Source organism: Amblyomma mixtum, chromosome 6, assembly GCF_055824585.1.
Source record: "Amblyomma mixtum isolate Tamu chromosome 6, ASM5582458v1, whole genome shotgun sequence".
Taxonomy (NCBI): domain Eukaryota; kingdom Metazoa; phylum Arthropoda; class Arachnida; order Ixodida; family Ixodidae; genus Amblyomma; species Amblyomma mixtum.
In genome coordinates, this window is record NC_143017.1 from 106765821 (window position 1) to 106779983 (window position 14163).

Sequence of the window (14163 nt, forward strand, 5' to 3'; positions counted from 1 at the left end):
TTTTTTAGACGGTCATTTGTAGATTGTCATATTAGATATTAGGTTTTTCATGTTCTCAAATTATGTGACCTGTGCTGGGTGAGGTAATGAACTGGCCTGTAGATAAATCGTGACTATGTTGTTCTCCTATTGTCTTGTTCAGAATATGATAATGTACTGGCGTATAAAAGAAGCTGTTTTCCGCAATAAACCCTGTTGACAGTTGGCGCTCTTGCTGTCCGTTTCTTTCTTTCTTTTCCTGTGCGTGTGCCTTTTTGTGCCGTTAAAAATATTGTAACATGAACCAACAAGCCCTACATCAAGTATTCTTTGACCATATTCACATGATGGTTTCCATGTAAGCGCTTTCAAGGTTGGTGAAGTGACGGATGTCACAACGCTTCCAGGATGCGATAAGTATCGCCCGCCATTTTGCTTTTCCGCTCAGTACCGCTTCACTTCGACTTTCTAGCAAGTTCGCCGTCCCTAAAGGCAAAGTGATATTTTTGGCTATTGGGTAACAATGATTCCTTTTGAAGACTACGTTTATTTTTGTCAGTAAAATAGATAATTTCTGCTACTTCAGAATTAGTTATTAATCCAAGCTCGCGGTGCCTACAGTTTTTCACCAGTAGGAGCGACAGCTGTAGCGTGAAGAACCATTATTTCAGCTTCTCTGTTTTCTTTACATACCTATCTTCAAATTAAACTTTTTTAGGTTATATCACCTAGCATGGCTTTGTGTCATATTTTGCCTGTTTTCTCCGCGCAAGCAGGTCTGGACACGCTGCATGCCTGCTGCGTCATCCTCAGGTATTACAATAACCCCAGTCGCTTACAGAAGGACGGCAATGTTAATGCTGCTGAAGGGGGTGAAAGGGGGGTGCGTTGTTCATATTTCCGCTCGAGCGCCGTTAGATCTGCGCTGGCATGGGCAGCTGTCGGCGTAGTTTGCTGCAACTTCCTTTTTCGCGTTGGCAGCGACACCGCAATGAGCGGCGCCGCTCGCGACTCATCGCTACGTGCCCGCGTGAGTCAACACCGCATGCTCTCACTTCAGAGCGACGAAAATGAGGGCACGCAGTGGGGGAAAAAGAGAGGAGAAAGTTTCAGTAGCGAATGAGGAAAACACGGACTATAAACTACAGGCGTTCCACACTCGCCCCAGCCCGCGTGGGCCAGGCTGTGGAGGTGGCGCAATGGTGAGCAACAGCCGCGCGGGCCTTCATCTCTATGTAATCTTTTGTTTTTGCTTTTAGCTACCGAATAAATCAATCGCACCTGGATAAGGAATGTTGCTTTTGCTCGCGAAAGACGCTTGGTTCCCGTGATGTACAGGTCGTCAAGGCAGTCGACAGGCTGGTTGCTGCGATTTGAATTTTGTTAAACAGCCCAAGTGTGGTGGTTACCAGGAAGGCTGGTTGTAAGTTTTTTTTTTTTTTTTCAATTGGCCGTCGTGTTTAGTGGCCGCAGCTGGAAAGATACAAAGGGACCAATGGATGCTGCATTCTTCCTGCACTGGGCGTACCTGGGATGATGACGGTTATTATGGTTTGCAAACTAAGAGATACAATTTGAGCTATCCAGAGGTTCATCATTGTTTTCTTCTTCTAGGAAAAGTGGAAGGCAGAGCGATGATTTGTGTTTGGTTGTCTACACCGGCGGTGTCGAAGGCTCCATCACTCAAGAAACGGCGACAATGGACTGCAAGCCTCCAAGGCGGTAAGCGACAATCTACGGCTCTTTCAGACGGCTCTGATCGAAAAGGTTAAAAAGTTTGGTGCATAAAACATACCTACCTCCGCAAATTGTGAGGTTTCGCACTTTCGTTAACCAGGGTTGTGGGAACCGCTGTTTATACTTGACAATATCGTTCAGCGGGAATCCCCCGCCCAACTTTAGCTAGAGTGCCCATTGCCTCAAGTTGCGAGGTTGCTGCGCAGGCACCACACGCGCGCGTACGTGTGCCGCTATGACTGAAACCGGCGCGGTTGTCCTTGACGAGGCAGCCAGCGCGACAGTGACACGAGAGGGCCGCTCCCGACCAAAGGCCCCGGATGTCCTCGTGGCATTGCTCAAGCGAGCGCACCAAACGATGCGGGCACGTGCTATCTCAGCACAAATGTATAAACGATGGACAAGCACACGAGGCTGCGAATTGCGTAACGACAGCGGGATGTTTTTCATGCGAACAATAAAAGAAGCCATCAGTTGTTCGAGGCGCTCGAGGCAGCAAAACAGACATGAAGGTTAAGCATGCAAAAAGGCTTTGTGGGAAAGAAAACACGAGTGCATACCCGACGAGACATGGTTCCTGTCTGATATCATTGTTTTTGCAACCTCTATCTACATACAACCTTTGTGATGCAAAATCGCGCGTGTAAAGCTAGCCCTGAATGGTTCTATCTCACTGCAGATATGGAGATTTTTTTTATATATAAACAGTTTACGTCACCCCATTGTAGCATAGCATCATCAGCGAAGTGGTACTGTGCTGCATAGTGCCGTATGGTATAGTAATGTATGGTATTGCTTGGTAAGGATGCTACAGCATTATACGGCATGGTAACGATATAGTATATATGATAAGCGACCCAAAGAAACGGACTACGCTCATCGTTTGCACCTGTGGAGCCATGCTACATCATCTGTTACTCTGTTCAAGTAACCAGTGTATGAAGGAGTCAACGGAAAGGAAAGTCTGATGCAGTCTCCAAGTCGTTCTGTAGGACGTGACGGGAGCTCTAAAGAGAGAACTGTGCGAAAGCCGTAGCAGGCTTCCTTTGACGTCAAAACGGTCATAACTGAGAGCCTCAGTGTGTTATGAACAGGCTAGAAAAGAAAAAAAGAATAAATCATTAGCTGGTTAAGCCTTTGCGAGTATGCGATCAACAACTCTTCAAAAGCAAGGAAAGCACGGGGAAGCTTTTATTTTATGAGAGGAAGGTAGCAATTAATTACTTTAAACTGTGCAGAATTAGATTAAAAATGCGACTGTATGCTGTCGGTCAGGGCCGAACTCACGAACTCTACATATTTAGAGCAATGCTCTGTCAATTTTCATCCCCACGGCAACACCTACCTCTCATTTCAGATCATTTTTTGTCATGTTATCTCTGAACTGTAGTGATATACCGCTTGACGCCGGGCTTCATACCAGACCCATTAATTTGAAGACGCAGTCGAGACCCTCATTATCTAATTTTCATACCCATCCCTCATTTAATGCCCCATACTGGGGTCCTTTGAGGTACCCAACAGCAAAGAGAAAAAGAAACAATCATCCCCGGCCACTCTCTGCCAGCTATCCTCTGTTCGGCCTTCGGATGCAGGTACTTATCCAGCCCACTCTCAACCTTGCATTTTTCCGCAATTCCGACAGCTCATTGATTATTCAATTGTGTTATAATATAATTCAGAGTTCGACGGAAACCAGCCTGGCGAGGACAATCCATTATTCATGTGGAAAGACAATCACTCGCCAAGAACATCGAAAAAAAAGTAAGCGTAAAAAAAAAATAAAGTTTCGGCGCCGCTACGACTGCCATGTTCACAATGAGACGAAAACTGCCTAAAATCTTTCCAAAAACTGTAATATAGACTTTTTAAAACGTTTGTTTTTCTTCTCATTGTGAGCAAGGCACCCGTAGCGCCACCAGAACATCAATTTTTTATTCTTAATGTTCTTCGGTGCTCTTGGCGAGTGCTGCTTTTTCAACATGAAGAATCAATTGCGCTATGCTGCTGTTACCGGAGTATGGACACCAGATGTAAGGTGCAGCTTTTCTTCTTTGTAAAGATGCGCAAGACATACTTTTACGTGCATTTACTGACCGCTAAATAGTGTATAATTCAATTTCTTCTCTCACCAATTTTGGCTTCAGTAGCCAAGCGATGGTTACGATGTCGAACATCAGCATAAGTCACGTGCGGCATTGAAGAAACCTGCAGTATAATCGCTGCTTCCTCATTGTCATTCGTGACCTTCAGGCAGGTTGGCTTTAGCGTTGCTGACAATTCAAACAACGACGCAGCGCTTATGTCGAAGTTTTTTTTTTCAACCCTCACGTGACCTGTACTGATCTTTGACTTCTTAGCCAATGGTCGGCTGTTGAAATTGAAACTGAAAAAGGTGAGAGAATAAATTTGATTGTAAAGTATCTGCGGTCGTAGGCGAATAACACGGGGTTAGCCATGTATAGGAATGTCTTAGGCATCATACAAAGAAGAAAACACGTGACCAAAAATTGTGTTCTTCTTCTTTTAAGGTTTTTAACACTCTCCCGGCGTCACACCATACTTCATTACTTATTTTTTCAGTACCTACGCATTGCGTTGATGGGCATTTTAGTAGGAAGGCATGGCACGGGTGGAGAGGGGGGGGGGGGGGGGAAGGGGTTAAATAAAAAATACTTGATTGGACAAAAGTTTTAGTGAAGTAAGCACAAAACACAGAGTCAAGAAAGACAGGCAAGCAGAGAAGACACAACGAAAAAAAAAAACAGACAAGGTTATTCATGTTATTAAAAGCATATCGGAAAACCTTCTTACAAGGGAAAACTTTGCACCATCAGAAGCTACAATGACGTCAGGACGCAGCCGACCCCACTTGATGATAGTACGCGGGAAGAAAAACGGATGCTTGAATACAGACTTGCGACCAGAAATTTCTTGGATGTTAAGGCTCTGGTCACGCCGCTCAGACACAAAACTCGGTGCCTGCATGTATCTATCGGTATTTAAGGGAGTTTGATTATAAAGTACGTCCCACAAAAATGTGAGACGAAACCATTTGCAACGAGACGACCGGTTGACTCAATTAACTCAGCTTTTAATATCAGAGATGCTGCTTGGAAATTGGTAGCAACAGGTTACGAAGCGAGCGCCGTAGTCCTCAATAGCTTCTGAGCTATTACAAATGTATGTGGGGGTCCCACACGATGCGAGAATATTCAAGAATAGGCCGTACGTTGGTTATATATAATGTTTCCTTAACGTTTAAGGGGCTTGTTAAAAATTTCTGTTGATAAAGTTAAGAACCCGCTCCGTCTGCAGGACGTAACGATTTCGTAATAAATCCGAAGAACAAGAGACGTCTAGATATTTAGCTTCGTTAACGTGGGTGAGGGGCTGACCATTAATTCGATAATGTGATTCTACGGGGTGATGCTTTCTGGTAAATCGGACATAGCAGCACTTTGAACCATATAGGGACGTACGCCAGTTTTGACACCAATGAGATATGCTAGAGGTTTGACTCTGAAATCAATAAGTGTAAATCATCGTTAATTTCCGTGTCGAAAACATAGTCATCTGCACACAGTGAAATTTTTGATGTTATTTTGGAGCCAATATTTTTATTATAAATCTTTAAAAAAGAGACCCAAAAAGGTAGCCAAAAGGGTAACGCAGAAGCGGCAGCAGATTCTACTCTAATTGTGATTACGTTGTACGAGGTTCACTGACCTTGAGGATTTCTTGCGGGACGGTGTCACGCAAGCCTTGCCCCGTACTGTCCATGCGACAGCCAACCTTTAACCAAGCCGAGGCCCTCCGCCCTAGCCGACGATCTCGGGTGGAGGCTAGGGGGCACACCGTGCTTCCATCCCATTTCCTGCTGCTGTCACACACGGTGCGACTGCAGCGTCTTCGCGTGCTTCCCATTGCCTCGTCCAGCTTAATGGACGGCCTTCGAGCTTTATTAGGGTCGCACCGACGACGAGCTTATGACGCATCGCCTCTACGACAAGAGCATCGACCTCCACACCCGCAGCACAAGTCTCCCTTGCAGCGCTGGTCGTTGCGTGTTTCAGAGAAGCCGCGTGACGCTTTCCCCAAGCGGTTTTTGGTCTTTTAAGCCTGTTGCCGCCTAACTTTCATGCAATGTGTGGCGTGCGACACCACTTGCGGTTTCTACATGAACTGGTGGGCGAGTTGGTCTGACATATTTTCTAGTGAAGCAGCGCAACGGCACAAGGCCAACGGAAGAAGAGGACAAACACAGCGCTGTGTTTGTCCTCTTCTTCCGTTGGCCTTGTGCCGTTGCGCTGCTTCACTAGAAAATATGCGGTTTCTAGCCTGTTATGCCGCAGTCGCGACAACACACCGCTACTATTGAACGGCTGCTGCATCCTTTTGTCAAGCGCCTAGCCGGGGCGCAGAAACGAAATTATGCACCGGCAGTAGGATTTGGAATAGAGAGAATTTCGAAAAATAAAACAATAAAAGAAATCGTTGGTGTGATGTGACCTCGGTGTAAGTTAATAAAGTGAAGCTGATAGTAATCAGCTGCGCTGCGTCTCTCTCGTCGACCACAACCGAAAGTTATTGATTTATTTTCGTTTGTTTTGTTCGTAACTGCCAGATCAGCACTTCAAATAGCTGTGCACACACACCATACACTAAAATCCGACGTTGGCGTCTGCAAACACGCCGAAAGCAACCGAAGCCTTTTTCACGACGGACAAATCTAAAACCAGCTTTCCGGGAATTTCCAGGAACTTTTCATTAAACTAAGAAAGGATTGGCTTCTGTAAACACAGAAACGAATTCTGTCAACCAGGGGACTTGGCTCGCGGGCGCTTTTTACTCTTTGTGTGGATGAGAAACATCATGAAGTCGTTTTGTCAGCAGGCAGTTTTGCATATACGTGTGCAGTTTTCGGGCGACGTCTGCCTGTTACGCAGTACTGCTTACGAAGAAATCCTGTCAACCGAAATGTTTAGAGCAGAGAGCACAGGCAATCGGTTTCATGGGCGCCACGGGCCCCCATATTCTTGTATGCTAATCTGATACAGCTTAACCCCTCTGAAATGCTGCACCTTGTACATATATATATTGATACAACTTAAAAAAACAGCAGTTGCTGATACTGGGCCACAGACCGCGGCGTCCTGTATTACTCCGCTGGCCGACCGTGACAGTAAACGAAGTCAGTTTTTTGATGTTTCACTATCTTAAACAGGCCAGGTATCAAAGCTCATCATTTTTTCCTTGTGATAAGCTCCTTATTTCTGTATACAAAAAAGAGTTTTAACAGCGGAGTACTTTTTCGTCGTGAAGGAATTCTGTGCGGTGGTCCTGAATGGGGGTGGAGCTTCACTACATACTTAAGCTGTATCGGACTATAGCACATATTACGAACTTTGGCCGGATAATTTCGATAGTTCTTTTCGCGTATTTATGTTTCATGTATTGCTTCTTTGTACCGATGAAAAGTTTGTTACCACTGCTCGAAAAGAATACGAGCCGGTGCCGGCGTGTAAAATAAACAGAAAAATTAACACATTCATCAGCTTCGCACAAGCTTACTATAGACCCGCCTTGGAGGAGCCTGCGCCCTCTGCCATCCTGCCGTGTCTGTATCTTCCCTGCGCACGTACACGCCCCCTCGACCAAGGTGACGCGCGTGAAGGTTCACGCACTTGTTAAGTCGCCGACAGTCTCCCTCTCTCTCATGCCCAGTAGCGATTGCGCATCACCACCTGCCTGGTTTGTAGAGTATATAAAATTCGAAGTGGCTTAGCTCTGCTATGCCTGGATATGCGTAGTGTGAGGTGAGGGCGAGGTGTCCACATCTCGGCGGACACCTGAACCAGAGGGCTCGTAAAACAACTGCGTGCTCATGTATATTTTTAACCTTTTTTGAGCTTTAAGGAATATTTTACCTTACTAATAATAAGTAATTCAATAAGTAAATAGTACAGGTAATATTACCACTATTACAAGCTTAACTGATGTAATTTAGCTCTCATGCTGCCATTGCGACAGATACCTCGCAATGTGTAGAAAAAACAGGTCTCTTCTGACTGAGTGGACTGCAGGAGCGCCCGCACTAAATTAGGCCAGTTTTATACAGTACGAAGGGGACTGAAAAGGCTAACGTTACGGGTAGGAGTACACCACGAACACCAGGATGACGCCGCGAAGTTCACACCTCAAGAGCACGAATAGCAAAAGAGTCGTTTTGTTTTCTTTGTCCGCCAGCCTCATCACAGCCTCAATTAAGTTCGTGCGCTACCTCTCGACTTTTCTTTGAAGCGAAACACTTCAACAGAGTCGCGGCTTAGTCAGTGACTTTGCTAGAAAGTTTTCACTGCCGCCACCGATGGCTCAGTGGGTATGGCACTCGGCTGCTGACCCTAAAGACGCGGGTTCGATCCCGGCCGCGGCGGTCGAATTTCGATGAAGGCGAAATTCTAGAGGCCCGTGTACTGTGCGATGTCAGTGCACGTTAAAGAACCCCAGGTGGTTGAAATTTCCGGAGCCCTTCTTTACGGCGTCCCTCATAGCCTGAGTCACTTTGGGACGCTAAACCCCATACACCAGAAAGCAGGAGAAACGAATGCATTCTACCAGGGCCAGTGATTCAGTCGCTACGCCTCCTCTGGAGTGCGCCCTTAAATTCTACCTCAAATAAGCATTAGTGGTGCGCTCCGGTCATCAGAGTCGGCTCATCACAGCCGACTCTGGTGACGGCTGTAAATAAGAAAGGCTGTCCTGCCTTTCTTATTTATTCTTGTTTCTTTCTGGTAGTGGCGCATCTTGTTCGTCCTTGTGCGTAGAGCGCTCGATGAGAAATTTTTCAAAGGGACATAACAAAAGTTACTTATATCTCAAATATGAATCCAGTGCGAAACACATTCCTACCACCTAGTGCCACAGCATTTCTGTAGCTTTCAGTGCAACCCATGATGCGTCGGTCAATTTCCCGTATCAGAAGTTAAAATCCCCATTTGTTTTGCATTCGAAAAGATTTCTTATTACATTAGGTTTCAACGCTGCTTGTGTTCATTTCTCGACACCAGGCGGCCTGTGTTCGAGATGTGTCTCAGTCACTGTGTGACATCCAGGAAGTGTCGAAGATATCTTTTTTTTTTCTAGACCATTTTTTCCGGAAGAATGCCTTGAAATTAATTAGAGGTAATTGTTCTTTGAGAATTTCTCGAATCTATTCCGTTTATTCCTTTCCTCACACCATCGACGCAGTGAAGCGGATGCGCAGGAGTCGTAGAGTACCTGGGATAAACATGTGCAGGCAAACATCGCTCACAATATTTCTTCCAGTGAGCATTGTGAGCGCAGCTCCTTGGTTGAAATCAGGATGAAAATTACCTTAGTGATCTCCAGTATGGTCATCGCAGGTTATATGTACAAGAGGGCATCGTAGTACAACTTTTTAGAGTACCAAATTAAGCAGGGAACACGAAAGAGTAAATGAGGACCACGCATTGCACTTTATGAGGACATATATTATCTGCGCATAAGAGCGTAATCACAACAAGAATACTAAAAGTAACAGAACAGTAATATAAAAACTGTCACACCAGTTACCGTAAACAACCTAGTACGCGACTGTAACAAGCAACAAAGTTGATAACAAGCTGACAGCTTTAGTACTGTGCACAAAACGACAGTTCCTTTTGCTCTTTTAAAGCTTGAATTCTTCATGGCCATAAGTGAGGTGTTTTCGTGAGTGGCTTAATAGTGTTCTTGCACCTTGTCCTTCTAGAAAAGAAAAACGAGGCGTCCCCTGGCTAGTCCCGTTTTCTGATACCAAGAGTGAGGTCTTTTGCAGTCAGGAGCCGAAATCCGTTGAGAAACTCCAAAGGGACCTGCGAGAAGAACACTTGTTTGCAACAAGGTTCCCACAAGCATATTTGCAAACTTTTTCAAATGGTACATCCTGCTGCATAGAAAATTATGAATCACTTTTGCGAAGCGCCAGGAGATGTTTAGGCAGATTTAATCAACAACAGCTCATTTCACAGCACTTCAGTATGCTGAGGCCAATCTGTAAATATTTTCGCGATTATTTCCTTCTAAAATCTACACGAAGAAAGATTGTTACATCTCAAATCAGAAACATCAAGCGGCTGCGGTATCCGCTTCTCAATGAGCGCAGCACTTGCCTTGGTCTTTTCTGTCCGAACCAACTTGACATTGCGAATAGTGTGAATCACGGAAAGCTTCACAGTCTGGAGGGAGAAACGCATTCCGATGCAGTTGCGGGGACCAGCGCCGAACGGCAGGTACGTGTACGGCTCGATCGAGCCCACGTTTTCTTCGCTGAACCTAAGACAGATTTGTAGAATTAAGGCCCACATTCCAACAGAAAATCAAACGCTGTTAATAATACATACGTGCACGAGGACAACGACATTAAATAGCGATATTATTCGTTTATTATGTTTGTTTGTTCACTTATTACAGGTACCTCCAGGGCACGAGGAGGGAATATTATAGGGGGCTGAATACGTGAACAGCAAAGAGAACTCACGTTCGCAAGAGAACAAAACTTTTCATGACTGTAGTTTTGACAAGGACAATAGCAGTATATACAACTCAAATGCAGCAACCAACTTCGCGAACAGTGCATAACAAAATATAAACCGTTTGCGCATTGTCCTTCATGAGTTTGCCCTTGCGTTTCTCGTTAGTCCTTCTTTATTTCGCTGAAAGAACTTTTTAGAAAACGAACACACTAGGCTAGACCAAGGAATTAGTTAACACTTTCTACAGTAGCCTGAAGTTTGGTCGGGGTAAATGTTTCGTTTGGCAGCATAATCTAATCATTTGCAGTAATTGGCAAAGATAAAATACGTAAATTTATGTATGGTGCTACCTACTTGTAACATAGCGGGACAGCTTTTTGTATACATATACTTTTCTTCTGACGGATGTTTTATTGTTGCAGAGATCATGTCATACATTAAATCGCAATATTCTGCTACTTTCAGCAAATTTCCAAGCAAAGCTATAAGAAACAGAGAGGTTAAAATACAAAGTTGTAACAACTCCTGTTGTCAGCGAAAATTCTGAAAATCAGAAATTCCCGTGCTGCTAAACGCGAAATCTTTCGTATACCATATTCATCGTCGCCATGCCACTTGTTATGGAAGCACTGGCGCTAGTCAGGACAACATGACAGACGTTAACGCTGTGATATATGCGTCTGATACCGCCACCCCTGTCTTCTGGATACTTGCAATCATACTAGCATACCACTGCCGCCGCTGCTGATAACTATTTCACCTCTGAAACAAAACCTGCAACAATGATTGTCTCCTGCAATTGTTTTGGTGGCAGACGTTTATATTGATTTTGCGTTTTATAAGGGCTGCGCCCCTTGGTTAGACCCAGGGTCCAGAGCGCATCCTGCAGTTAACGAAATGAACTGCAACGCCATTTAGTGGTGACGGGCGCGAAAGCATGGGCTGTTCACTCAAGAAAGTGGCCCGATGTTCAGGCCACGTTTCCTGCTTACCTTTCGGGCCTGAAAGTGAAGGGGTCGGGGAAGTACTGCGGGTCGTAGTGCATGGAGTAGACAGGCACCCGGATGAGGTCACCCTTCCGCACCTTCACGCCGGTGTCACCGAGAACGTAGTCTTCGCACGGCGTTCGTTCCAGACTGAAACACGAACGACAAAGCGGCGCTGCGCCAAATCATCTCTCACTGCAGGCATGTAATGACAATTTTTATTTGCGAATGCAGCAATTTTTTGCTATAAAAAAGGTAGAAACTCCTGGCCCAATATTCTTGTTTGTCGCTCTTCTGTTTTATTCTTGTATGACTAGCGATTGACACTGATAAACTCCAAATATTTAAATCAAAATTTATTATGAGCTCTACTGACCTCCAGAAGCATCGAGACTAGCCGATGTGAAAACGCGGTTTTCAAGGTTGCTGCAAGCCATATCCGAAGTGTTGTATTCAGAAAAAAAAAAGCTAACTTTTCATGATATTCTATAAATGCGAGAAACGGTTGGCAAATCGATGGTTAGCTTCTTCAGGTTAAAGATAACCAGCAAAGAATCGGTAGCTCAGAGATCTAAGCATATGTGCCGTGGTTTCCTTACTTTGGGAATAAATGCTAAAGTAGGTTAGCCACCATCCCTATTCCTTGTTCCCTAATTCAACACATTATAAAAATTCAGTGATATGCTTGAGAACCTTCCCATTTGGTCAAAGCTCAATGGAATTGGAATGAACCCATCTAAAACAAGAGCAATCACTTTTTATTCTAGGAATAAATCAGTTTCAATGAGTAAAGTTATAAATTTCAGAAGGGTGGAAAACTGGGCGAGTTGGTACGGATCCATGTTAAAGAGGCACCGTAAGGACGGAGACGTAGAAAGGCAGAACAGAGGCTCAGTATCAACTGACAAAAATATTGTCGGGTACACACAGTCGGTATTGAAGGTTACCATAAATTATTTATGTTCGTCATAAACTTCGAGCTTAGGCACTTTTTCCTCTTCGCATGGTGCCTGATACTACCATTAAGCTCGATTCTGGTCTGCGGTCAAACCCATGCAGCATAGACTGAGGGGGAAGGGGAGGGGGTGTGCACATTGAAGCTCTGCAGTGTAGCACTCCAGATCTTGATGAGGCTTGGTGGCTTTGGAATTGTCCAGCCTAATCAACTGGCTGAAGCACAGCTGCCCCTGAGCACATGGACACTCAGAAAGAATGTGCCAGAAGGTGAGGTGCGGTTATGATGATGATGATAGTTAATACGCTGCCATGCTTCCCTATACCCGGAGACATCGCCATAGGAGACATCGACACGTGAGCTTTCGTGCTGCAACTATACCAGCGTCCTAAAAAAGCGCAATCTATTATCATTGCTTAATGAACAGATTCACACAGCGCTACGGAACGAGGACATGAAAAACACAGGACAGGCGCTGTCGTGTTCCTTTTGTCCTCGTTCCGTAGCGCTGTGCGAATCTGTTTATTAAGCATGAACCAGCTAGCCCACACCAGAATCCTCTAAGAACCTATTATCATAATCCTTGAATGCTTTTGAAGGACTATGATATTGAAAAATTATGATTATGACTATGATATTGAAAAACATTGAAGGACTATGCTAATATCATTGCTCCAACCTACTTTCGAGGTAGAGTGGCACGGTGTGCAATTATTTTCTGGCAGACTGCGTTAAACAGGTGATTGTTCGCTAAACTAAAGTGAAAGTCTAAGAGCAATGCGTCGTGGTGGACATCGGGGTAGCTGTAGAGAAACGCTTGTCAGCCCTATGTGAACCATACAACCATAGATACGACTGATCAATACAGGCTGTTAACTTAAGGAATTTTTTCCGTACACGGCAGTGTGGTAGAAGTGCTGGCAATGAAAAATCAGTGATTTATAACGGCGTAAATTTAAATATTATCGCAGCCACTAGGCTGCACCATATGCTGTGGACATACTACCGCAGTCACTGAGTGTGGAAAAAATCACCCTACCGCGTGGCAGGGGGGTACATTCGAAGGGCCTCCGAGACGACGCAGTGAAGGTACTGGAGCTTTGTGACCACGTCCAAGCTCGGGTGCTCTCCCTATGCAAAAATGAAGAAGCAAAATATTTCAGTGGAGGGATGTAGAATGAGCCGCATCGCAGCAATGCTAGATTGCTATCTCGCTTTCTGTGACTGTTATCTAGGTTGTTTTGTATTTTTGCCAACCAGCCAAACCCCTTTCTTGGAACTTTAGCCGAGGATTTACAGGAAAGTTTAAAAAACATCTCCTTAGTCCCCATCCAGTGAGCCGCTAAATAGAAGTCGCACCTGTAACATTGTTGAAAGAACACAGAGACATGCTGAAAAGTGACACGCATTTTCATCTATCAGCTCATTGACATAGCTGTGAATACAATGCACTGCCGGCCCAGAGAGCGAAGCATAAAGACAAATGCAGTCAAATCTTCCAGGTTTTTCCTTTCATGGTGCACCTATGGCGGCAGTCACTCGTTATCCGCTGGTGGCTACTTTTAAAGGAAGCATGAAGAGTACGCAACGTTCTTTAGAAATTTGTTTCTAAACGTAACGAATTGTGTGTCGTGATGTTGTGATGCCGTACATACCCTACAACCGGCACTCTGTCAGCTGAGTGTTTCTAAGGATCGCACAAGCTTCTCGTGTGGTCCGACATGCTGCCACGTGCGCTAAATTTGTGCAATGATGCAATTGTTCAAATGAGGCAGCCTCTCTCCATTGAACAATTTTCTCACTGACAATTGTTCATTGACCGTCACCAACAAAACAGATGTTTCATCGGCCATAGCCATTGTACATGTACTTTGCCTCGCCTTAGCTGGTTGTCTCCCTTACTTCCTGTATTATTTGCAACCAAAGCGTTTTGAAATAAACACCTTGAATGACAAACAAAATAGGCACT

At 44.8% G+C, this 14163-nt stretch overlaps 4 protein-coding genes across 4 annotated transcripts in view; 3 read left to right on the forward strand and 1 right to left on the reverse strand.

Annotated features, from left to right (window-relative positions):
* Positions 1-14163, forward strand: part of LOC149339939 (glycoprotein antigen BM86-like) — a 161290-nt gene that overhangs the window by 139013 nt on the left and 8114 nt on the right. The gene's annotated exons all lie outside the window — the stretch shown is intronic.
* Positions 1054-14163, forward strand: part of LOC149339943 (acetylcholinesterase-like) — a 113992-nt gene continuing 100882 nt past the window's right edge. The window contains exons 1-2 of the mRNA XM_089548663.1: positions 1054-1181; positions 1594-1701. Of these exons, the coding sequence (XP_089404789.1) occupies positions 1099-1181; positions 1594-1701 (191 nt within the window). The 5' untranslated portion in view covers positions 1054-1098. The remainder of the gene's footprint in view (positions 1182-1593; positions 1702-14163) is intronic.
* LOC149339944 (acetylcholinesterase-1-like) overlaps positions 1593-14163 on the forward strand; it is a 245475-nt gene continuing 232904 nt past the window's right edge. The window contains exon 1 of the mRNA XM_089548668.1: positions 1593-1701. The gene's annotated coding sequence lies outside the window, so the exon portion shown is untranslated. The remainder of the gene's footprint in view (positions 1702-14163) is intronic.
* Positions 9210-14163, reverse strand: part of LOC149339945 (cytochrome P450 3A21-like) — a 43869-nt gene continuing 38915 nt past the window's right edge. The window contains exons 11-14 of the mRNA XM_089548669.1: positions 13234-13325; positions 11246-11389; positions 9891-10053; positions 9210-9593 (exon numbers count right to left, since the gene is read on the reverse strand). Coding sequence (XP_089404795.1) covers positions 9516-9593; positions 9891-10053; positions 11246-11389; positions 13234-13325 — 477 coding nt within the window. The 3' untranslated portion in view covers positions 9210-9515. The remainder of the gene's footprint in view (positions 9594-9890; positions 10054-11245; positions 11390-13233; positions 13326-14163) is intronic.